Raw genomic sequence first — 26,171 nt, forward strand, 5'->3', positions numbered from 1 at the left:
CGCTTTATACCTAATATATGTATGCATAAAATGAAAGTGCTATTAAATTAATTTTGGCTTCTCTTTCAAAGTGCTCTCCCCTGTTTTCTTGTACTTAGTAATCCTTTTCATTGTTTCAGTTCAGCAAACATTTCAGGAATAATGTACCATTTGGCCCTATGAATGACAGATGGGTATGAACATATCATATAGATATATATAGAGAGAGAGAGCGAGCAAGCGAGCCCTGGTGGTGAAGTAGTTAAGAGCTCAGGCTGCTAACCAAAAGGTTGGCAGCTCAGAGCTCAGGGTGCTAACCAAAATGTCGGCAGTTTGAAACCACCAGCTGCTCCTTGGAAAAACCCTATGGGGCAGTTCTACTTTGTCCCATAGGGTCACTATGAGTCAGAATCGACTCCAAGGCACACCATGACAACAACAACATATATATATCCTACGTGTCTCTCAGATTGTCATACTGCGGGGGCTTGCATGTTGTGATACTGGAAGCTATGCCACTCATATTCAAATACTAGCAAGGTCACCCATAGGACAGGTTTCAGATGAGCTTCCAGGCTAAGACAGGCTAGGAAGAAGGACCTAGCAGTCTACTTCTGGAAAAAAAAAAAAAAAATTAGCCAGTGAAAACCTTATGAATAGCAGTAGAATATTGTCTGAAATAGTGCCAGAAGATGAGCCCCTCAGGTCAGAAGGCACTCAAAATACGAGTGGGGAAGTGCTGCCTCCTTAAAGTAGAGTCAACCTTAATGAGGGGAATGGAGTCAGGCTTTTGGGACCTTCATTTGCTGATGTGGCATGGCTCAAAATGAGAAGAAACAGCTGCAAACATCCATTAAAAATCAAAACGTGGAATGTATGAAGTATGAATCTAGAAAAACTGGAAATCATCAAAAATGAAATGGAATGCATAAACATCAATATTATAGGCATTAATGAGCTGAAATGGACTGGTATTGGTCATTTTAAAGCTGACGATCAAGTGCTCTGCTATGCCGGGAACGACAACTTGAAGAGCAATGGCGTTGTGTTCATCGTCAACAAGAACATTTCGAGATCTATCCTGAAGTACAATAGTGTTAGTAATAGGATAATATCCATAGGCCTACAAGAAAGACCAGTTAATACTACTATAATTCAAAATTACGCACCAACCGCTAAGGCTAAAGATGAAGGAATTGAAGATTTCTATCAGCTTCTGTAGTCCGAAATTGAACATGCAATCAGGATGCATTGATAATTATTGGTGATTGGAATGAGAAAGCTGGAAACAGAAGGAAGATTAGTAGTTGGAAAATATGGCCTTGGTGACAGAAATGATGCCGGAGATCACATGATTAATTTTGCAAGACCAACGACTTCTTCATTACAAATACCTTTTTTTGACTACACAAAGAGTGACAATACACGTTGAACCTCACCAGATGGAATACATAGAAATCAAATCGACTACATCTATGGAAAGAGACAATGGAAAAATCTCAATATCATCAGTCAGAACAAGGCCAGGGGCCAACTGCTCATATGCAAGTTCAAGTTGAAGCTGGAGAAAATTAGAACAAGTTCACAAGAGCCAAAGTATGACCTTGAGTATATCCCACTTGAATTTAGAAACCATCTCAAGAATAGATCTGATGCATTGATCACTATTGACCGAAGACCAGAGGAGTTGTAGAATGACATCAAGGACATCATACATGAAGAAAGCAAGAGGTCATTGAAAAGACAGGAAAAGAAAAGTTTCAGAAGGGACTCTCAAACTTGCTTTTGAATGTTGAGTAGCTAAAGCGAACAGAAGAAATGATGAAGTAGAAGAGCTGAAGAGAAAATTTCAAAGTGTGGCTTGAGAAGACAAAGTCAAGTATTATAATGACATGTGTGAAGATCTGGAATTAGTAAACCAAAAGGGAAGAACAAGCTCAGCATTTCTTAAGCTGTAAGAACTGAAGAAAAATTGAAGCCCTGAGTTTTGCAATAGTGAAGAATTCTTTCGGAAAAATACTGAACAATACAGGAAGCACCAAAAAATGATGGAAAGAATACACAGATGAACCGGTCGACATGCAGTTCTTTCAGGAGGTAGCCTATGATCAAGAACCGATGGTACTGAAGGAAAAAGTCCAAGCTGCCCTGAAGATATTGGCTAAAAGCAAGGCTCCAGGAATTGATGGAATACCAATTAAGATGTTTCAACAAGCGGGTGCAGCGCTGGAAGTACTCACTTGTCTATACCAAGAAATTTATCCACATTTATGCCTCTTCCACAGAAAGGTGATTCAACCGAATGCAGAATTTATCGAACAGTATCATAAGAAAGTAAAATTTTGCAGATCATTCAAAAGCAGTTGCAGCAGTACATCACCAGGGATAGGCATAAATACGGATTTCTTCCAGTCAGCTGACCAGTTAGCTGTCTTCCAGATGTCTTGGTATATATAAGTACTTCCAGTGCTGCATCAGTTTGTTGAAACATCTCAACTGGTATTCCGTTGATTTCTAGAGCTTGTTTTTCGCCAGTGTATTCAGTGCAGCTTGGACTTCTTCCTTCACTACCACAGGTTCTTGATCATATCCTACCTCTGAAATGTTATATTACCTATATGGAAAAAATGCTATGGGAACCCTAAAGAGGAACATATATTTAAAAACTTGATCAATCATGTTAGAGTAAAACTGAGTTATTTTTCTATTCCCTCTATAAAAATGATTGCAAAATACGAAGAGGCAATCAAAGAATGTTGTTGTTAAGGACTGTTGGTTCTGACTCATAGTGACCCTATGTACAACAGAATGAAACATTGCCCGGTCCTGTGCCATCCTCGCAATCGTTGTTGTGTATATGCTGATGGTTGCAGTCACTGTGTCAATGCATCTCATTGAAATTCTTTCTCCTTTTTGCTGACCCTCCACTTTACCAAGCATGATATCCTTCTCCAGGGACAGGTCCCTCCTGATAACATGCCCAAAGTACTTGAGACTAAGTCTTGCCATCCTTGTTTCCAAGGGGAATTCTGGTTATATTTCTTCCAAGACAGATGTGTTCATTCTTCTGGCAGTCCTTGGTATGTATATTCAGCATTCTTTGCCAACACCATAATTCAAAGACATCAATTCTTCTGTGGTCTTCCTTATTCATTGTCCAGCTTTCATATGCATATGAGGTAATTGAAAATACCATGGATTGGGTCATGTGCACCTTAGTTCTCTTTGCTTTTCACTACTTTAAGGAGGTCTTTTGCAGCAGTTTTCCCAATGCAATGTGTTGTTTGATTTCTTGACCGCTGTTTCCATGGGTGTTGATTGTGGATCCAAGTAAAGTGAATTCCTTAACAACTTCAGTCTTTTCTCCATTTATGTTGATGTTGCTTTTCAGTCCAGTTGTGAGGATTTGTTTTTTTATGTTGAGTTGTAATCCGTACTGAAGGCTGTAGTCTTTGATCTTCATCAGTAAGTGCTGCAAGTCCTCTCCTCTTTCAGCAGGGAAGGTTGTGTCATCTGCATAACACATCTTAATGAGTCTTCCTCCAGTCCTCATACCCAGTTCTTCATATAGTCCAGCCTTTTGGATTATTTACTCAGTTTACAGATGGAATCCAGAATATGCAGCCTAAAAAATCTAGAAAATGAGTATTATAGAGGTATGTTGGATAGCTGATAAAAATGTATTTTTCTGGATTTGCTGAGGTTTGTGGTATTTATAAGCTTTTTAAAATTTGTAGATGGTTGTGATTTTTTTCATTTCAAGTAAATATTCATTTTCATACTCAATTTTGTATTTTTTTCCTAAAAGATATCCCTCCAAATTGTGCAAACTTCAGGAGCCACAGAACCTGAACCTATTTGAGTCCCATAATGTGCTGGGTACTGCTCTGGGAGCTAAGGATACATAGTGAACAAAACAGAGAACAAGAAAAAAAAAAAAAAAAAACTCTCTTTTGTGTAACTTACATTCTAATTGGGGAAGACAGACAAAACGAAAACATAATAAAGAGGTAAATTAAACAGGATGTTAGAAGGCAAGTGCCATGGAAAAATACTGAAGAAAATAGAAGGGATATAGAGTGCAGAGCAGGGAGCGTGGCTGAAGTGAAACTGCAAATTTAAATAGGGTGGTCAGGGCAGGCCTCAGTGTGAAGGTGACTCTGAGCAAATACTTGTAGGAATTGATATTACCAATGGAATCTAGTATAATACATTAGATTAGTGGCACTCCGTTATTCTCCCATTTGGGTCCTTCTTTAGGCTACCAAAGTAAAATAAACCCAAAGGCCCTTTAACAAACCAGTTGCCATTGAATCTTACCCATGGAGACTTCGTGTGTGTAGAGCAGAACTGCGTTCCATAGTGTTTTCAAGGCTAGGACCTTTTGGAAGCAGATTACCATGGCTTTCTTCCAAGGTGCCTCTAGGTGGGTTCGAGCTGCCAACCTTTTGGTTAGTAGTCAAGTGCTTAACTGATTTCACCACCAGGGACACCAAAGACCATTAGTAGGAAGGAAAATTAATAACGGTTGGAACAAAGTTAAGAACTGTTTGGCTACCTGGAGTTGGCCATCTTAGGGCTTGGTGCTGAACAACATAAGGACACTAAAACATCACTGAAAAATAATAAAATGAGGGATATTACCTTTTTGAAAAAGTCTTTTGGGAATGAGACCCCGAAGGATATGACTCTTTTTTGTTTTTATATAGAGACCAAAGTTTTATTAGTGGTTACGAGGGGCAGGAGGGAGTGAAAATGGGGAGTCGTTTAGGAAGCAGTGAGTTTCTGTTTACGATGATAGAAAATTTGGCAGTGGATATTGGTGATGGTTGCATATCACGTTAATACAATTGATGTCACTAAACTGTACATGTGAAAGATGCGAAATTGGCAAATGTTGTATAATGTATATTTTTACAACAATAGGGAAAAAAAGCGTCAGAGCAGGAAATGCTGTGTCGGTACTAAAACAGAGTCAGGTAGTGAGAGCTTTTCCCTCCCTGACTTAGTGGCTTCCTCTCCCCACCTCCAAATCTGCTGTGACCAAACCACTAGTGAGTTGTGAAATCTTCCCACAGAGCTTTTATTGTTCTAGATATTTTTTTGGATTACTTGGTTTGGATCTGCAGTTTAAAGGTGAGTTTGGAAATGTGAGATTCTGCATTGTGTTTCTAGTTCGTGTTGATTTACTTACTGTGATTTTTTCCCCCCAAGAAGGAATGACTTTTGATAAGTTCCTGATTTCAGAGAACCCACAGCAGTTTTATACTGATAATTAGAAATAGATCAGTGATGTCATAGAAGATTAATAATGACCAAGTAGGTGCCAAGGATATGACTCTTTAGGAGATTTGGTTTGGTTAACTGTTATGTTTTGCCTGCTGAGTAGGGTGATGAAAATAGGAAACCATACATGAAGTGTTCATGGCAACAGAAGAAAGACTAGTACTGCCATCAAGAGTTGTCCTTTTCCATTGTACCTATTAAGCCTTTAATCTTTCCTTTAAGTTGGGAAAATCAATGGAAAATACGTTTAAAGAGCATATTATTGGCTTATCCTAAAAATAATAAAAACAGAATGGGACTACAATTGTGAAAATTTGAAGCTTTCTTAGAGTACTATACATTCTTTTTTCCTAAGCAGCTGTGACATAGAAAAAAAAAATGGATGAGTCAGCACTGGATATTTGATTCTGCTTAAAAACGGGAAAACATTTCTGAAGCTTAGTTTTATTACCTATAAAACAATAAATTTCTTCTATGAAAATTAAATGGGATAACTGGGTTTAAATGAACTCTTTAATCAACCAAGCAGCATACATAATAATGCTACATAGACTTATGCAATGATTATAGACATGACATATATAATAATTTAAATTGTAATTATCAATGAATAGTGGTATTAGGCACTGGGTTAGTGGTATAAAAATGCTGTAAAAACTCAATCTATAATCTTTCTTCACACAGCTTCAAGAAATAAATCTAACTACAAATGAAAACTTTTTGGCTTCTTTTAATGGGGTGTTAGAATAAAAGGCCAAGATCCCTGCTGGTGCAAACAGTTAAGCGTTCAGCTGCTAACTGAAAGGCTGGCAGTTCAAACCCATCCAGTGCCTTCTCAGGAGAAAGACCTGGTGTCTGCTTCCTTAAAGATTACAACCAAAAGAACCCTACGGGGCAGTTCTACTCTGTCACATGGGGTCACTATTGAGTCGAAATCAACTCCACAGCACCTAATAATGGGAATAAAAGACAGACATACACCTTATTACCTTAAAAACAGAGTAGGTACTTTATTTTCTTACTCATTTTAAAGAATATTGAAGGATTGACCCCTAACCAAATGAAAGTTCAGCATCAAAATGACTATTTTCTCCAAATTGCCAGCTCAGTTGAGTGATTCTTAAATACTTCTTGTCAGAAAGAAAGATGATGTGAAGAATGAACAAAAATAGCTCTGTTCAACAGCTGTGATATCTATAATTTATCAGCTGTGATCATCTCTCAGCAGATTGTCTTGGTGTCTAAAGAAGAATGAAAGTGTATTTTCCATTTGTATATGAAGTACTTCAAAGAAAACAAACTTCTCTTATACCTATTTTTTCTTAGCCATACATTTCTCTTTACATACAAGCAGCGTGCTAAGGGACCTCATGTTTGAAGAATGTGACCTTAGACTCTATTGACACATACGGTGTTATAAATGTTTAATTAAAAACAAACAAATGAACAAAAAACCAAACCCGGTACAACCCCATGTGTTACAGAGTAAAACTGCTCCATAGGGTTTTCTTGGCTGTAATCTTTATGGAAGCAGATCACCAGGCCTTTCTTCTGTGAGGCTGCTAGGTGGGTTTGAACTCCAACTTCTAAGTTAGTAGTCAAGCACTAACTTTTGCACCACTCAGCTACCTAAATGTTCATCTAATCTTTAATAATTTGTCCCTAAACAGTAAATAATCTTGTTAAGTACTGAAAGGTATGACCACATTAAGGAAAGAAGGAAATAATTTCACTGCCAAATTGTCAGTCTTTAACACTCTGCCTGGGTGTCATGCCTCTAGTTTCCACTTACTATTTTTCTTTCACTTCTATCTTTATCATATTTATTATTTCTTTGATTTGGGCCATTTTATTGCCCTTGCTCTTCACAATTCCTCTTTGCCTCTTAGGTACTTTACTTTCTATGCTTATTACATTCAGTTTTCTTTCACTCTTTTTCCTTTGTACAGCTCTGTCACATACCAGTATTTTTGTACTACAGATTTACCTGAGCATGCGCTGAAGTACAACCGAGCAAACACTGTGACTTTGATTTATTGGAAAACTTTGTGCAAATTAGTTAAAATTGAGAGCTCTGGAGAAGAGGGTCTCTTCCATCTACACGGCAAAACAACTGGGAATTATAAAACATGTAAAGAACAATTAAGGAAAGCATAGAATTGGGTTCTCTATGTACCACGGCCAATCAAAAAACAGCCAGGTCCTGTCTCGAGAAACTTCCTTTAGCTCTCCTCAGACTGCCCTTTGATCAAGGTCCTTCCCACCACCCTCCCTGGACTTTCCGCACACCCACAGCGTATGTATATATCTATGTGTATCGATGGCACTAGTTTTTTTTTTTTATTTTTTATATACCCATAGATATATATTTTTTACATCCCTTCCTGCTACTTTCACGTTTTTCCATTTCCGAAGATTCTTCCCAAATCTCACCTTCGCACTGTCACCGCCTTCAGTTTTCCTCATAAGGGGTTCCCGGGCCGTGTCCCTTTATCCCCCTCCTCGCAGCACCTGCCTGTTTTCGACCCTATTTCGGACTTCCCACACCTGGCTCGGGACCCCTCCCTCAAATCCTCCTGAGACGCCGCGTTCACTCCTGGCCCGGGCCCACGACCTCGCCGCCTCGCCGCCTCAGGCCCCGCACACAGACGTCTCTCACGCGCGGGCGCGGGAGCGTCCGCCTCCCCACACGTCCTCTCTACGGTGCGAGCGCCCGGCTCGCCGCCCGTTTCGCGTTTCCCACCTCGGCCAGGCCCCTCCTCTTCGCCACCTCCCGTCCTCCCGGGACCCGCGCCCGCACCGGTCACCGCCGCCTGCGCCCCTCGGCGTCTCCCGACTCGGCCCCCGCCCTCCGCAGGTCCCGCTGCACTGTGGGTAGGCGGCAGCGGCGGCGTCCGCGTCCGCGTCCGCGTCCGCACTGAGGAGCCGCCGGCCGCACCGGGCTGCGCGCGCCGAAGATGGCTGAGAAGCAGAAGCACGATGGGCGGGTGAAGATCGGACACTACGTGCTCGGGGACACGCTGGGCGTCGGCACCTTCGGCAAAGTGAAGAGTTGAGTATGCGCTCGAGGCCGCCGCGCGGGGCTGCCCGAGGCGCTGGAGGTCGGGCCGAGCCGGGAGAACCGCGGGAACCGCTGGAGCCCCGGGCCGCGGGAGGACGGGCGGGCGGGCGGACGGGCGGGGTGCAGGGCCTGGCGGCAGGTGGAGCGGCCCGGGGCCGCGCGGAGCTTGGTGGCTCCGGGAAGGGGTCGGGCGAAGAGGAGCGAGGGTGTGGGTGCAGGGGACATTTGACCCGGGTTCCTGGTACGGTGCCGATTTCACTTTCCAGTGGTCTGGAGCAAGGCACTTCTCACTTCCCCGGACCTCAGTTTCCTCGCCTGTAAAAATGGGAGACTGGAATAATACATCTTACTGATTACTGAGTTTCTTTTACGGGCCAGATGCCCTGTTAGGTGCTTTTAGTGTGATCTTTAATCCCAATTTGGTGAAGATATCTTCACTGCAAAGGTGAGAAAACTGGGATCCGTGGAGGTTTAGTAACATGCCCAAGGTCACACAAATTGGCAGAACCAGGATGAAGTCTAAGATGTCTTCCAATTCTGGCATTGCTGGGAGTTCCCTGCCATTCCTAGATTCTTTAATGCTGAGTCTCAGTTGGTGGGGCTGGAGGTTTAGCGGATGCTCCAGGGGCCAGGAGGTGGGAGGGTCTTTTTGCTGGGTATGTGAAATGCTGGAATACCGCTGGATTAAGTCATGGGTTAATTAGAAATGGGAGATTGGTTGGTGTTTGTCAAAGGAAGATTTCTGGGATGGGGAAAAGGAATAAGGTTTGTTGGTACTGAACTTTTGAAGATTTGGGCTCAGAGGGGCAAACCTGCCAAGGCATATACTGCTGACGTCTGTTTTCTTGATGATAGGATCCCATTTTGGGGCTACTTTTGGAATTTTCTACTTCTTAACTAGTTATGTATAAACACCCCCCCCCCATAAGAGTCACTTGGGCTTTACTTAACATGTCTTCTCTCCAGAACTAGAGCCAGTTTATTAAAAGTATTTTCTGTTTGATTGTTGAAGGGTTGACTTTTTGTTTGTTTGTTTCTTCTGTAGAAAATGTTAGGTAGGTAGTTTGGACATTTTATTCTGAGGTCTCTATTTTCTTCTAAAATCATGCTTTAGCTTCAAGTCCAGACCGTTGAATAGGTAGAAGAGACTCATTGTTCCCAAATTCCTGTGGTAAGGATCAGTTTCTATTTACTTTTCCATTTTTTAATGTCCATTCATTTGTTCAGAAAGCAGTTAATGAGCACCTACAGTGTGCTAGGCACTGTTCTAGGTAATGGAAATACAGCAAGGAACAAAATCAGGAAGGCAAACAATAATCAAAATATATGTAAAATATATAGTATGTTTAGATTGTAGTAAGTGTTATTGAGAAAAATGAAGTAAGGTAGGGAGAATAGGGAGTTTTGTGAGGTGTGCAATTTTCAATAAGGAGGTTAGGAAGGGGCTCACAAAGTGATATTTGTGTAAAGACCTTAAGAAGGTTGCGAGCTTCTCTGAAGTACCATGAAGGCTATAAAGTCCTGAATTACCTTTGAAAAACCTCATAGAGTAGATAGAATATGTTTAGAATGAATATAGGAAGATCAGATGTTGGATTAATACCTGTAACGTTAACTTGTTATTATCATTATCGAGGACTATTGTATTACAACATCATGCAGTTACTCAAACAAACAATGCCTTTGCCATCTGGACGTGTACACTCTGGAAATTATATAACTTACTCCTTGTCCTTTTAAATTGTTAAAGTTTTTTTTTTTTTTTTTTAATTTTCTCCACTGTAATCTGAATGTAGACTAGAATACCCATCAGATCAATTACCCATTGTCAAAGGATGACTTAAATTGCTTTTGTATATACTGTTGAGCTACTGCCAGGCACTAGCTTCTTAAAGTTCCAACAGAAGGAACTTTGATTTACAAGAAATCCTTTTCTGGAGAACCCCTGTCCAGTGAATAAACAATAGGAGCAGGTTTCCTAACACTGTGTTAGATCCTCTCTGAAGTTATGCTGTGGTTTCCCATCAAAGATTAGGATCAGTAGAATTGTTTGTTTAATAAAAAATATAGAACTTACTACAATTCTCAGTTACTCATTTAATTCAAGACAAATGAAGGAAAAGCACACCCATTTTTTAAAGCAGCTTTATTGAGGTATATTTTATGTATTATATTTATACCCATTTCAAGTGTACAAATCAGTGATTTTTAGCAACTTTATCAAGTGTTACAGCCATCATCATAAATCAACTGTAGAACATTTTCATGCCCACAGTAAGATCTCTCATGTTCATTTACAGTTAATTCTCATTCCCACCCCTGCCCTAGGAAACCACTGATCTATTTTCCTCTGTATAAATTTGATTTTTCTGGACATTTTGTAATTTTATGTAAATGGGATCATTCACTATGGCATCTCTTGTATCTGACTTCTTTAGAGTACTCTTTCTGAGATTCATGCATGATATAACATGCTGAATAATATTCCATTGTATGGATATGCTATTGGTAAATTGTTTTCACCAGTTGATGGACAATAATTATTTTCAGTTTTGGGTTATTACAAGTTATGCCACTATGAACATTTGCATGTGCATGTAAGTTTTTATGTGGACATATGTTTTCATGTGTCTTGGGTAGATATCTAGGGAAACCCTGGTGGTGTAGTGGTTAAGAGTTTGGCTGATAACCAAAAGGTTAGCAGTTCAAATCCACCAGATGCTCCTTGAAAACTCTGTGGGGCAGTTCTACTTTGTTCTATAGGGTTGCAATGAGTCGGAATTGACTTGACAGCAATGGATTTGGTTTTTTTTTTGGTTAGATATCTAGGAGTGGAATTGCTGGGTTTTTTCATTTTATGTTTAGCTTTTTGAAAAAAATGCCAGACTTTTCCAGAATGGTTGCGCACCATTTACAATCCTACCAATAGTCTTCGTATGTTTCAGTCTTCTGTTGTGGCTGTTATGTCAGTCTGTCTCATTGAGGGTTTTCCTCATTTTTGGTGACCCTCTACTTTACCAAACATTATGTCCTTTTTCTAGTGATTGGTGTTTCCTAATGATGTGTCCAAAGTAACCAACAGTCATGAAGATGGCACAGGACTGGGCAACATTTTGTTTTATTATATGTAATTTTGCCATGAGTTGGAGCTGAATCAAAGGCAACCATCAACAGTAACAACCACTAATAGTGTATGAGGGTTACCATTTATTCAAACCTTTGCCAAGATTTGTTAACCAAAAACAACCAAAAAAAAAAAAAAAAAAAACCAGTTACCTTTGAGCTGATTCTGAGTTACAGTGACCACTTATTAGCTGTCTATTAATAGCCATTCTAGTAGGTGTGAAGTGGCATCTCCTAGCTTTAAATTGCCTTTCTTTTATGAATAATGATATTGAGCATCTTTTCATGTACTTAACTAGTCATATATGTGGTGAAATTTCCGTTCATGTTTATCTTTGTCATTTTTTTGTTTGGGCTGTTGGTCTCATAAATTGAGTTGTAAGAATTATTTATAAATTCTGGATACAAGTCCTTTTTTGGATATGTTTTGCAAATGTTTTCTCCCAGTCCATTGGCTTTCTTTTCATTTCTTAATTGTGTTTGAAATATAAAAGTTTGAATTTTGATGAGGTGCAGTTTATCATTTTTTTCTTTTTATGAACAATGCTTTTGGTGTTGTATCTAAGAAATCTTTGCCAAGCCCAAGGTCGTAAGTTTTTTTCTTATGCTTTCTTGTTTTAGCTCTTATATTTGAGTCTGCAATTCATTTTGAGTTAATTTTTGTGTATGGTGTGAGATGAGGTTGTTAAGTTCAGCTTTTTGCATGTGGTTTTCCAGTTGTCCCAGCACTTTTTGTTGAAAGCACATGCATTTTTGGTACAGATTTAGACTTAGCAAATTTAATTTCTACTCAAAGACTTACTAGTAGATGATTTAATTTTATATGGCAATGAAAGCTTGGAAATGGACAAGTGAGGAACTTTATGTATATTTTTGCTTTTCTCCTCTCATGACTGTTTGGCTAACTATAAAAAAAAAAAACCAAAAAACCAAACTCAGTGCCCTCGAGTCGATTCCGACTCATTTGCAAATTTAACTTAAATTGTTGACGTGTCATTTTATGGACCAAAAATAAGCAAATACTGAAAACAGAGTAGTTTTCATTTAATAGCACTAGTGACAAGTTATTTTTAAAAGGTATATAGAAATCTTTCTGTTTGTTGATAAATAATTAAAGCCTTATTTTCAGTGTTCTCAATTGAATTTTTTCCTTCATTAGTTTATTGTTAGGTTACTAGAGGAGTACTTATGGAAGCAACCTATGTGGGCCTATCGAATGTAAAAGTAATGCTTTTTTTCTACTTAAAAATTTTCTCTCTTGGTTGTTTAGGTTCATACTGTTCCTAGGGTAGGGTAGAACTGCTGTTTGAGTTCTTGTAATGAGACTTGTTCAGTTCTTATCTGAGTAGTAAACCCATTGCCGCTGAGTAGATTCCAACTCATAGGGACCCTATAGGACAGAGTAGAACTGCCCCCTAGGGTTTCCAAGGAGCGGCTGGTGGATTCCAACTGCCGATCTTTTGGTCAGCAGCCATAGCTCTTAACCACTGCACCACCAGGGCTCCATCTAATTATTTATTTAAAAAAAACCGACACTTTCAAGATGAGGGCTGATAGATTTGGCTTATGAAATATGTATCTGTTATGGGTTGAATTGTATCCCCCTAAAATGTGTGTCAACTTGGCTAGGCTGTGATTCCCAGTATTGTGTGATTGTTCACCATTTTGTCATCTGGTGTGATTTTCAGGCGTGTTGTAAATCCTGTCTCTGTGATGTTAATGAGCAGGATTAGAAGCATTTATGTTAATGAGACAGAATTCAGTCTGCAAGATTAGGTTGTATTCTGAGTCAATCTGTTTTGAGATTTGAAAGAGAGAAGAGAGCAAACAGACAGGAGGGCCTCCTACCACCAAGAGTGAAGAACCAGGAGGGGTGTGTGTCCTTTGCATCCAGGGTGCCTGAGCTGAGTAGCTCCAAGACCGGGGAAGATTGATGACAAGACCTTCCTCCAGACTCAATGGAGAGAGAAAGGCTTCCCCTGGAACTTATACTCTGAATTTGGACTTCTAGCCTCCTAGACTGTGAGAGAATGAATTTCCCTTTGTTAAAGCCATGTACTTGCAGTATTTCTATTATAGCAGCACTAGATAACTAAGATATTATCCTTCATCAAAATTGCTCACCAAGGGATACTTAGCAGCCACTTTATCTTCTTTCTAGCTAGCAAAATATCAAGGGAATTAACATTTCTGTTTTTCAAATAGTTACCTGAGTGGTCCACAGAGTTGACTTTCAAGAAATTAAGTAAACATTTTACTAATTCCTGCTTACTTTTGAGGTAAGGGGAAGGATAAGCAAATGGAAACATTAAGATTTTTTTAATAACGGTGTTACCTTTTTTGAAATACAAATACCAAGTCCTAAATGGTAAATCAAATTTTGGACAGCTATCTGGTTTTGCCTTCCATGTTAGTGTCCAGGTCCTAGCCGAAGACATTTAACCCTCTGTGCCTGTTTTCTTCCTCTCCTAAAAGAGAACACTAGAACACACAATTTGTAAGGTCCTTTACAACCTTAAAATTAATCTGACTTTTATTGAGTTTTAAAAATACTTAATTCTAAAAATGAATGTGTTTAATTATTCATTCTGGTTTAATGGAAATTTGAATTACTGAATACCAGAGCTGAAATGTAGGCATAATGTAGAACAGAAGAGAAATACATTTGTAACACTTTAATGATAAAAGGTACACCTTGGTTTAAGTTTTTACTATGCTCTAGGCACTGTGCTATGTATCTGCTTGATTTTTATTGATTCTGCAAAGTAACCCTCTGAGTTTGGTATTAGGTCCTTTTTACAAGGGAAGCAACTGAGAATCAGGTATGCTAAGTATCTTAGCCCAAGGTCACAGTGCTAAACCAAAAAAACCAAACCCGTTGCCCTTCAGTTGATGCCAACTCATAGCAACCCTATAGGATAGAGGAGAACTGCCCCGTAGGATTTCTGAGGAGCTGCTGGTGGATTCTAATTGCCAACCTTTTGGTTAGCAGCCAAACTCACAGTGCTAGTGAGTGACAAAACTGGCAATCAAATTCAGATGTTTCTGACTCCAAAGTTTATGCTGTTTGGAATATAAAGTCAAAAACATAGCATGCTGTCCTGTGAGTTCCATACCTGTAAAGGTATGATTTGCATGTCCATAGATGGAGACAATAAGAAGATTTAAATGTATTTTTGTACACACTTAGAGAAAAAAAATTCGGAGCTCCATGTATGGATTGTTATAAAAAAAAATTTGTTTTTATGTTCCCAAGTTTTACTTGGATACCTTACTCTATTCCATTCTTATGAGTGTGCTGAATTCTGACAGTTTTTACCCAAATTTCTTAGTAATGCCAGGTGAGTATTTCAGTTTTTCTTACAATGAAAGTAACCTTGAATAGCAGCCTGAAAAGAGCTTGTAAAAACAATTCGATATCCTGCAAGGAACATTGATTTAGGAAGGCATTAGCCTAAGATTTTAATCCATTTCCACCACTAGCTACCACATTTAATGGAAAACCATTAAACTTCTCTGAGCCTCTGTTCCCTTTGTAAAATGGCAATAACAACAACAGTTGGCTTATCTACATCCTAGAATTTTTATGAAGATTAAATGAGTGGCGGTATATAAAATGGTTTTGAAAAAGATAAAATGCCGTACAAATAGATGACACCGTTGTGGAGATGAGAGCTGCGTAACCACTGTGGGTAAATTCTTTACTCTGTGTGAGGTGTTAACAAGTGTTTCCATCTTTAGAAATAAATTTAATTCTGCTACCAGCACTGAAACAGAACTGTAATAATCTGCCCCTGATTTTTGGTTGCCTGGTTTGAAGAAAGTTCTTAGTGACCGATTCGTTTGTGCTGTATGATGCATAATTATTAATGTTTGCATTAAAATACAGTGTCCTTTTGGCTAAGTGACTTAATTATTTTTTTCAGAAATACGGAAAACGAATAAAATAAGAATGGGAAGATAGTGAAATAATAGTGAATGCTCATATAAGTTATTAGATGACCTGGTTATGGAAATTCTAAACAAATACTGAATAATAGTTCTAAAAATGAAGCTGTATTTCTTCTCAAATACTAGATTATTAATATTTGAGTCAAAATCAATTCAGTCATATCTGTCAATTAGGTAAATGAATAACGTGCTTTTTAGATTTTTTACTGATTTATCATTCATACGGTTTTGACATATATCATGGTAATTTTGTCCTTAGTTTCAAAATAGATTTTATTCATTTTGTATAATTAGTTGATTGACTTTCAATAGGCATTTTCCCATAGGAAACAATGTTATAGATGGTGGATAGGCTCAGGGGAAGTCCACAAGGCAACATGGTATATAGTATAGAGAACATTGGACTTGGAAGACCTGATCTGGAACCTTTGCTCTGTTGTAAACTGGCTGTAAACTAGCCTGAGTCAGTTCATCTATAAAAAAGGAAATAATATCTTATGTTCTATTGCATTGTGCTGAGAATTACATGAGAAAATGTAGGTGTAATGGTACTCTAAAGTGTTTATGCTTATACACTTTTAAAAAAATATATTTTATTGTGTTTTTGGTGAAGGTTTACATAACAGTTTAGGTTCCCATTCAACAATTTCTAAACAAATTGTTCAGTGACATTGATTACATTCTTTACAACGTGTGAACATTCTCACTATTTCCTTTCTGGTTGTTCCGTTTCTTAAGTACTTTTATGTTCTTTGGTCCTATTATGTACTTAAAACCATAACTAGCTGAAACGGTTACATGAGAATAATCTATGATCTGGATCTAAGGCCAGAAATTTATTTGATGGGGGTCAGGGGAGAAGAGTTTACTATTTCCTGTTTTGTTTTCCCTCTTTTGTGGATGAATATGTTTAGAAAACTCTAATTCTCTAGACACTACTTATCTATCACCCTTTCCCTTTCTTATACAGCCTTTCTTATATTCCTTTCTTATGTATACACCCTTTCTTATATCCCAATGCACATACACAAACACATAGTATACACATATACCAGATCCTATGGTAGCCATCATAGAAACTCTTGGAAGAAGGAGGCAAAAGCTGGGAGAGTGGGGAGAATGTGAGTGGCAGCTAGCAGTTTGTATGGGTCATTTTTAAGGCAGAATCTGCTTATAATAAACAAATAAACAAACAAACAAAAAAACCCTGTTGGCGTCAAGTTGATTCCGATTCATGGCGACCCTATAGGAGAGGACAGAGTAGAACTAACTGACCCATAGGTTTTCCAAGAAGCAGCCAGTGGATTTGAACTGCTGACTTTTTGGTTAGCAACCAAGTGCTTAATCACTATGCCACCAGGGCCCACTCCTTATAATAAGAACCTATATATAAGGTTGGACCCTTGGTGGCACAGTGGTTAAGAGCTCGACTGCTAACCAAAAGTTCGGCAGTTCGAATCCACCAGCCACTCCTTGGAAACCCTATGGGGCAGTTCTGTTCTGTCCTATAGAGTCGCTGTGAGTCGGAATCGACTTGATGGCAGTGAGGTTTTTTTTTTTATTATTATTTTTGGTGTATATATGAAGTTCATAATAAATAAATAATGAAATAAGGTTAATATTTTTTGAAGTATAGAAAATGCAGAATCTGAACTCAAAATGCCTTTTTACCAAACTTTGTCCTAACATATTAGAAAGGATTTTTGTAGTTTGTTCCTGTGCTGGGACAATTACCTAAGTTCCTGGACTTTCCCGCTTTCCTGTGATTGATGCAGCACTGCTTTATATAGTTTTTAATAAAAATGTGCCAAAATATTTACCCACCTTATGGTCCATGTTAGCTTTCCTTGAAGCATTTGGTACCACTTCGTAAGGATAATACTGCCCAATTTATGTCCTTGATGACGAGGAAAATGTAGAAAAAGTGCTTAATTTTTTTGAAACCAAGCATAGCCCAGTACCCAGTGCCGTCGAATCGATGCCGACTCATAGCGACCCTATGAGACAGAGTATAGCAGATAACTTAATTTGACCTAGCAGGAAGATCTCATCTCAAATCCTTTAAGAGATAATGAGTAAGTGGGTGGCACAAGACCCCTAAAATATTGTGTTTTAAAAATGAGGAGAGCAAATCTGCTTAATATATTTATTAAATGCAAATATAAGAAGAAGCACATTTAATCAAGTTTATATTTTTATCTATTAAACAGTTGAATGCATATGCAAAGCAGCATGTTTATTTTGAAATGTGTTGAACCATTTTATTTTTAGAGTGGTGTTATTAAGGAAAGAATTTCAGGCAGTTCTTATCTCTGCTAATAATAGAGGCCTTCTTCATCCTTCTAGGGAACAGTATTCCTGCTGAAGAGGTATCTTATATTTAGCAATGTTTGTCTCTGATAGATTTTACTGTATTTCTTGTTAGGGGTGCCTTTATTTTAAAGCATTAACAACTCTTTTTATCTGCCCTTAGAATTTTAAAGCAGTCTTTTGTATAGTTAAAGATAATAATCAAATCTTGGTAATTGCTGTGTCTTTTTCTGAATGCTGATATATGAATTTATTAAAATACATTGATTTTTCAGGATCCTGCTTATTCATGTTTTATACATTTTGTGCACTAATAAAAACACGTTGAACAATATGTTCTTATTTTTTCTGTTTCTCTCTCTCTATATTAGTTATGAGAGAGTTAAATTTTACTATGATGATAGAAAAGAGTGGAATTAAGATTTTTAAATATTCCGTGAAGTTTTCTTTTTATTTTATAAATTCTTACTTTACTCAAAAATACCATAAGCATTTCTTAAATTACATTTTTTTAAAATATGTTTGAGGATAACTTGATGCTTTGTGATTCCATAATTGACTTCAGTTCTCTCAGCCTTAATTAATGAAATGATAACAAAGATATGTTAAGCATTTGCTATAAGTGTTTAGTCAGGTTTTAAGCAAATGTTTTATGTATGTTTTCACCATGTTAAAAATAACATTAAAAAATTATTATTCAATTAGGGGCAGTTAATTGAGTTAGAAGGGAAGACGTTTGAAGACAGAAGAAAGGAAGGTGAATAGGAAGGAGATGAAGCATGTGAAATAAGAGAAACAGAAAGAAAATAGACACATCAGGCCAGAGTCAGAAAGACATGAGAAGAGGAATGGTTTGAGAAGCTTTGGGATAAGTATTTCTGATAGATTCTACTGTTGTCTGGAGTGAGGACATCTAAGAACGTTTATCAAACCTTTTATCCCAGACCATTGGAATTCTAAGATTTTTTCCAGCAGTTTAAAATAATCTGTTATACACTGGAAAACTTTTTTTTTCATTTTAAGTGAGTATGTAAAAAGTAAGTTGATTTTCCTGTGAAATTCTTGATTGACCACATTAAAGAAGTACTGGAAAGTTATAGTCTAAAAGTAATGTAAACACTGGTTTTAAAAAGAAAGCATAATACGCGCATCATTTAGTCAGTTCTCAAATAAGTTAGGTAGAGCAAGTCTTTGCTCAAAAACCACTTTCTCATACAGGCCTTTCCTGATCTATTTAAAACAGCACATTTTACCATCTCCACCCCTGTCACTTGTACTCTGCCTTGTTTTCTTCACTTATCATCATTTTATCATCTTATTATATATTTGTTGTTTTTTTTTTTCCTCCATCAGAGTGTAAGTTCCATGAGGACAGGGACTTTTCCTTACACCTGTGTTTTTAACATTTGGAACAATGCCTGGTATATACGTCAGACTCTCAGCAAATATTTGTTGAATGAATGAATGAACAGATGAATGCATGGACCAACAAGGGGGTAAAAACAACTAGGAGAAAAAGGTCTTCAAGGATAGATGAGTTCATTTTCTCAATAAAAATTGTATGCATGTTGCCTATTATGGGATTTAGAGATTAGTAAAACAGTTTCAGCCTGTGTTTTTCTTGACTTTAAGCAACTCTTGAATAACTCTAGTATGTCTGATCTGTAATGAAGGCCACAGTCCCACCCTAGTCCTGTACTTTAACTGAACATGGTAGTACCACTTTCTTGATTGTTCTCATCCATTGGCCCTGTTGCCTTGGCGTATCACTACTAGACTCTATCCCTCCACTATGCCCTAATTTCTCACATCTAATGCTGGAGATTAGAGGCTACACAGGGGCATAACCCTTCTGCGATAAAGTAAACAGTCTTGGTACATTATCGTCAAGACGGCCTGTTTATTGGGAGAAAAAGTGGTGTAGGAGTTTTGAGTTTGGTCTTTGGAGGCAGACGCAGCATCTGCTTACTAACTTATTGTTCTCTAATTCCCGATTTCCTTATCTCTAAGCTGGACATAATATTTACTTCAGAGGGTTCTGAGGATTACATAAGGTATGCATATAAGGTGCTTAATATGGTACTTATTTAATCAGTGGTAGATCAAAAGGAAAAAAGTCTTTTGCTTCTCAGTCAGAAGAATTTTTTAGAGAGCTTTAAAGGACTTTCAGAGAAAGGAATTTTGGAGAAAAACAAAGAAACTATGTTTTGTTTCACCATGGGTGGAAAAAAAGAGCCTTGTGTTATTTGGCAGGAGTCTGGTGATGGTAGTGGTTGGAACATATGTGTGTCGGATGACTCTCCTGACTCCCAGAGAGAAGGTTCTTAATATGAATGAGTAAGGATTGCTGACCCAGAACAGGTTCCAGCTTGCTGATACATATGGTGTACCTGGCTTGTCATAGCTTATGTGTTGGTATAATGTCCTCCAAATGTTCTTCCTTAATTTTTTATTGGAATGTAACACGTATACAAAAAGGTACATTCATTTTAGGTTAGTTTTAATGTAAATCTTTGATGAATTCTTAAAAACTGGACATATCCATGTAACCACTAAAGTAGACACCAAAAACAACCAGTAACCCCCCTTGTGCCCTCTTTCAGTTATTGTTTTCATCCCGCACACCCACCAAAGATAACCTCCATCTGGATTAGTTTCCCCTGCTTGGGAGCTTTATATACACAGAGACATTCTTGTGTCTGGTTTCTTTTGCTTGAGATTATGTTTGTGAGATTTATCCATGTTGTTGCATCTAGTTGTAATTTCATTTTCATTGCTGTATAATATTACACTTAGGGCTGTATCATTATTCATTCTACTGTTGATGGCATTTGGGTAGTTTGCACTTTTTTGGCTATTGTGAATAATGCTACTTTAAATATTCTGTATATGCCTTTTTTGTATTTATAGTATTTTACTATTTTAAATAAATAGACATATTTACCACCACTCATCTCTCAGTTTATTATACTGTGGTGGCTTGCATGTTGCTGTGATGCTGGATGATAGGCTGTCAGTATTTCAAATACCAGCCGGGTCACCCTGGTGGACGGGTTGCAGGGGAGCTTCCAGACTAAGACACATTAGGAAAAAGAACCTGGCAGCAGTCTATTTCTGAAAGAATTGACCAGTGAAAACCTTGTGAATAGCAGCGGAACATTGATACAGTTTTGGAAGATGAGATCTTTAGGTTGGAAGGCACTCAAAATACGACTGGGGAAGAGTTGCCTCCTCAAAGTAGAGTTGACCTTAATGACGTGGATGGAGTCAAGCTTTCGGGGCCTTCATTTGCTGATGTGGCATGACTCAAAATGAGAAGAAAAGGCTGTAAACATCCATTAATAATTGGAATGTGGAATGTACGAAGTGTGAATCTAGGAAAATTGGAAGTCGTCAGAAATGAAATGGAGCACATAAAGATCTATATCCTAGACATTAGTGAGCTGAAATGGACTGGTATTGGCCATTTTGAATTGGACAATCATGCGGTCTACTATGCTGGGAATGACAACTTGAAGAGGAGTGGTGTTGCATTCATCGTCAAAAAGAATGTTTCAAGATCTATCCTGAAGTACAGTGCTATCAGTGATAGGATAACATCCATACGCCTATAAGGAAGATCAGTTAATACAACTGTTACTCAAATTTACGCACCAACCACTAAGGCTAAAGATGAAGTCTACCAACTTTTGCAGTCTGAAATTCATCAAATCAAGATGCATTGATAATTACTGGTGATTGGAATGCAAAAGTTGGAAACAAAAAGAAGGATCAGTAGTTGGAAAACATGGCCTTGGTGATAGAAACGACCCCAGAGATTGCATGATAGAATTTTTGAAGACCACTGACTTCTTCATTGCAAATACCTTTTTTCAACAACATAAACAGCAGCTGTACACGTGGACCTCACCAGAAGGAATACACATGAATCAAATCAACTAACTCTGTGGAAAAAGATGATGGAGAGGCTGAATATCAGTCAGAACAAGGCCAGGGACCAACTGCGGAACAGAGCATCAGTGGCTCCTATGCAAGTTCAAGTTACAGCTGAAGAAAATTAGAGCCAGTCAATGAGAGCCAAAATACACCCTTGAGATATCCCACCTGAATTTAGAAATCATCTGAATAGAATAGATTTGATGCATTGAACACTAAAGACAGAAGATAGACAAGTTGTGGAATGACATCAAGGACATCATATGTGAAGAAAGCAAGAGGTCATTAAAAAGACAGGAAAGGAAGAAAACACCAAAATGAATGTCAGAAGAGACTCTGAAACTTGCTCTTGAATGTAGAGTATCTAAAGCAAAAGGAAGACATGACCATGTAAAAGAGCTGAACAGAAGATTTCAAAGTGTGGCTCGAGAAGACAAAGTATTATAATGAAATGTGCAAAGACCTGGAGTTAAAAACCAAAAATGGAGGAACACGTTCAGCATTTCTCAAGCAGAAGTAACTGAAGAAAAAATTCAAGCTTAAGTTGCAGTATTGAAGGATTCTATGGGGAAAATACTGAACAATGCAGGAAGCATCAAAAGAAGATGGAAGGAATACACGGAGTCACTGCACCATAAAGAATTGGTGGATGTTCAGGCGTTTGAGTAGGTAACATATGATAAAGGACCGGTGGTACTGAAAGAAAAAGTCCACACTGCACCGAAAGCATCGGTGAAAATCAAGGCTCTAGGAATTGACAGAATACCAATTAAGATGTTTCACCAAATGGATACAGCACTGGAGGTGCTCACTTGTCTAGGCCAAGAAATTTGGAAGACAGCTACCTGGCCAACTTATTGGAAGAGATTGATATTTGTACCCATTCCAATGAAAGATGATCCAAAGAATGCAGAAATTATCGAACAGTATCAGTAATATCACACACAAGTACAGTTTTGCTGAAGATAATTCAAAAACAGTTGCATCAGTACATCAGCAGGGAACTGCCAGAAAATCGAGCTTGATTCAGGAGAGGACTTGAAATGAGGGATATCATTGCTGATGTCAGATGGATCTTGATTTTTACCTGTGTTAATTATTGACTATGCAAAGGCATTTGACTGTGTGGATCATAACAAATTACGGATGACATTGCAAGGAATGGGGATTCCAGAACACTTAATTGTGCTTATGAGGAACCTGTACACCGACCAAGAGGCAGTCGTTAGAACAGAACAAGGGGTTAGAAACTGCATGGTTTAAAATCAGGAAAGGTGTGCATCAGGGTTGTATCCTTTCACCATACTTATTCAGTCTGTATGCTGAGCAGATAACCTGAGAACCTGGACTACATGAAGAAGAATGTGGCATCAGGATTGAAGGAAGACTCATTAACAACCTGCAGTATGCAGTTGACACTTGCTGAAAGTGAAGAGAATGGAAGCATTTACTGATGAAGATCAAAGAGTACAGCCTTCAGTATGGATTTCTGTTCAACATAAAGAAAACGAAAATCCTCACAACTAGATCAGTAAGCTACATCATGATAAATGAAGAAAATATTGAAATTTTCAAAGATTTTGTTTTGCTTGGATCCATAATCAATGCCCGTGGAAGCAGCAGTCAAGAAGTCAGATGACGTATCACATTGGGCAAATCTGCTGTAAAAGAACTTTTTAAAGTGTTAAAATGAAAAGATGTCACTTTGAGGACTAAAGTGTGCATGACCCAAACCATGGTATTCTCACTCCCCTCATATGCATGCAAAAGTTGGACAGTGAATAAGAAAGACTGAAGAATAATTATTGTTTTTAGATTAAAGTGTTCACGAAGAATAATATACCGTGGACTGCCAGAAGAACCAACAGATCTGTCTTGGAAGAAGTACAGCCAGAATGCTCCTTAGAAATGAGGATGACAAGACTTCATCTCAAGTACTTTGGACATGTTATCAGGAGGGACCAGTCGCTGGAGAACATCATGCTTGGTAACATAGAGGGTCAGTGAAAGACAGGAAGATCCTCAGTGAGATGGATTAACACAGTGGCTGCAACAGTGGGCTCAAGTATAACAGATTGTTAGGATGGGGCAGGTCTGGGCAGTGTTTTGTTCTTTTGCGCACAGGGTCACTACGAGTTGGGACTGATCGGAGGGCACCTAACAATAATAACATACACATTTAAGCACTTGGCTGCTAACCAAAAGGTTGGCAGTTTGAATCTACCAACTGCTCCTTGGAAACCCTATAGGGTTGCTGTGAGTTGGAATTGACTCGATGGCAATGGGTTTGGTTTTTGATTTATATGAATATTATATAGAAATATTGCTGTTTTCTACTCTCACATTTCAGGTCGTTGTTATCACTAGAGCTACTTTTTGGATCATCTACCATGAATTTCTGTAGGGCCACATTTATTTCCATTTAAGTTTTTTGAGATCCAATATTTTTAAGTCCATAGATGATACTGTAACAGGTACCCACTAATAAAACATTAGGGCTCTAGGTTTTTTCTGTCTTGAGGAATTATAGTTACAAGCTTCACAATGTTGTAACCATCTACTACAGTACTTTGTAAAGTGATCTTTAAAAGGTTATTTAGGATGATATTCCAGAAGGAGCCCTGGTGGTGCAATGGTTAAGTTCTTGGCTGCTAACCGAAAGTTAGAGGTTTGAACACACCCAGTGGCTCCATGGGAGAAAGACCTGGCAAACAGCTTCCATAAATATTACAACCAAGAAAACCGTATGGGGCAGTTTTACTCTGTCAGGTGGGGTCACTGTGAGTCTGAATCCACTCTACAGCAACAACAAACACCATCACCAGGATGATATTCTGTATTTGTAAGTGTGAAGTTGTTCTCCAGGGATAACTATTATTTTACCATATCCTTGATAAGTATCTTTTTTTACTGATTCCGTTGTGTATATTCTCTCATATAATAATGATTGATACATGTGTAGGCAAATGAGTCTTACCAAAATAGTCATTTGTTGTTAAAAGTAATTTTAGTAGTGCCTTCTTGATATGAAAGATTCACGAGAGCTTGAATTTAAGAAGAATGCCTTTTTACTGAAGTATAAGTTTTGGTTTAAAAAACCCTATGAATTTATGTTTGAGAGTAAATGGTATTTTGATAATAGGGGTTTATCTTATTCTTTTTAGTCCAAGTGCTGATTGCAGTTAGTTTACTAGTCATTTTACCAGTGACAACAGAGCTCTCTTAGAAAATGGGATGAGAGCAAACTTTTTTTTTCCACTGAGAATTGCTTTGGAGATGGCAAGAGATAGCTGTTAATACTGAGGTACAGTATTAATATCTTATGTGAATTTTGGGTAAGTTTCTTAAATTCTGTGAGCCTCAGTTTCTGCTCTATAAAAACTGTTGCAGGGTTTAAATAAAAAATATATGTAAAGTGCTTAATACACGTATAAATACACTTATACATGTGTATATGCATACACAAAGTGCCTCGTGTGTAGTAAGCCCTCATTATTATTACCATTATTAAGCAATTGGAGGAAGGTGGTTATGATAGCAATAGGAAAAAAGGTAGTTCTGAAAGGGAGAGAATAATAATGGTAATAATAAAAAAAATTATTAAAAAATTTTTTTATTATTACCATTATTATTAAATTTTTTTAATTATTACCATTATTATTAAATTTTTTTTTTATGATTACCATTATTATTCTCTCCCTTTCAGAACTACCTTTTTTCCTATTGCTATCATAACCACCTTCCTCCAATTTCTTTGCTTGCTGGGCCTCAAAATTGTCTGGTGTGTTCATGCTGCCCTTGGAGACTCTCTGTGTTCAGTTCCTTTCTACAATACATAAGTCCATGTACCAGCAGCAGTAGAATCACCTGAAAACTTTTTGTATATGTAATTCTGTTGGCTATATACTTACTATATAACCAACATTGTATACACATGTTTAGTGTTAGTAGTTACTATGTGTTCTGTACCAATTTACTGTTTCCCAAGTGTTTGCACTGTTAAAAATCATCAAAGCACAAAGGAAATATATAGTTTATTCAAGCAGTTAACCTGTGTGTATACAGGGACACCTCTTCATTCAAAACACACACGCACACACACATACACAGAGCACATGGTTCATTTTAGGCCAGTGAGAATGAGATTTTAAGGAAGAAAAGAGGAAATAAGAGTAGAAAATTAACCATTGGCTAATCTTGATGTGATTGATTGAGTTATGCTCCTCTTCCTGAGATCCGGTAACTAGGTTGTCTCTGTGGCCTGGCTAGCCCACCATTCAATTGCACAAATCCACAGGTTACCCCAGGAGGTTTAACAATAATAAAGGCTTCTCAACTACTCAGAAATTCTAAAGTTTTACAATTATCTCTCAGGAAGAAAGGGAATTGCCTAAAGTTAAACTCTTTGCATAATATAAACTGAGTTAATTTATGGTTAACAGATGTCTTTGTCACAAAGGGGAATCTGTGTGGCTTCATTGTCACTGAGTCTCCACATTATTTCTTTTTGTGTGGGTTTTTTTTT

General features: G+C 37.9%; 1 protein-coding gene across 3 annotated transcripts in view; it reads left to right on the forward strand.

Annotated features, from left to right (window-relative positions):
* The first annotated feature begins 8,174 nt into the window (after positions 1-8,174).
* Positions 8,175-26,171, forward strand: part of PRKAA2 (protein kinase AMP-activated catalytic subunit alpha 2) — a 125,511-nt gene continuing 107,514 nt past the window's right edge. For all 3 annotated transcript variants that reach the window (XR_002786077.2, XM_003411055.4, XM_023549550.2), the window contains exon 1: positions 8,175-8,316. Coding sequence is in view for 2 of the 3 variants with exons in the window: in XM_003411055.4 (XP_003411103.1) it covers positions 8,223-8,316 (94 nt within the window). In the remaining variant the exon portion in view is untranslated. The remainder of the gene's footprint in view (positions 8,317-26,171) is intronic.

The sequence above is a fragment of the Loxodonta africana genome, chromosome 3 (assembly GCF_030014295.1).
Source record: "Loxodonta africana isolate mLoxAfr1 chromosome 3, mLoxAfr1.hap2, whole genome shotgun sequence".
Classification (NCBI taxonomy): Eukaryota; Metazoa; Chordata; class Mammalia; order Proboscidea; family Elephantidae; genus Loxodonta; species Loxodonta africana.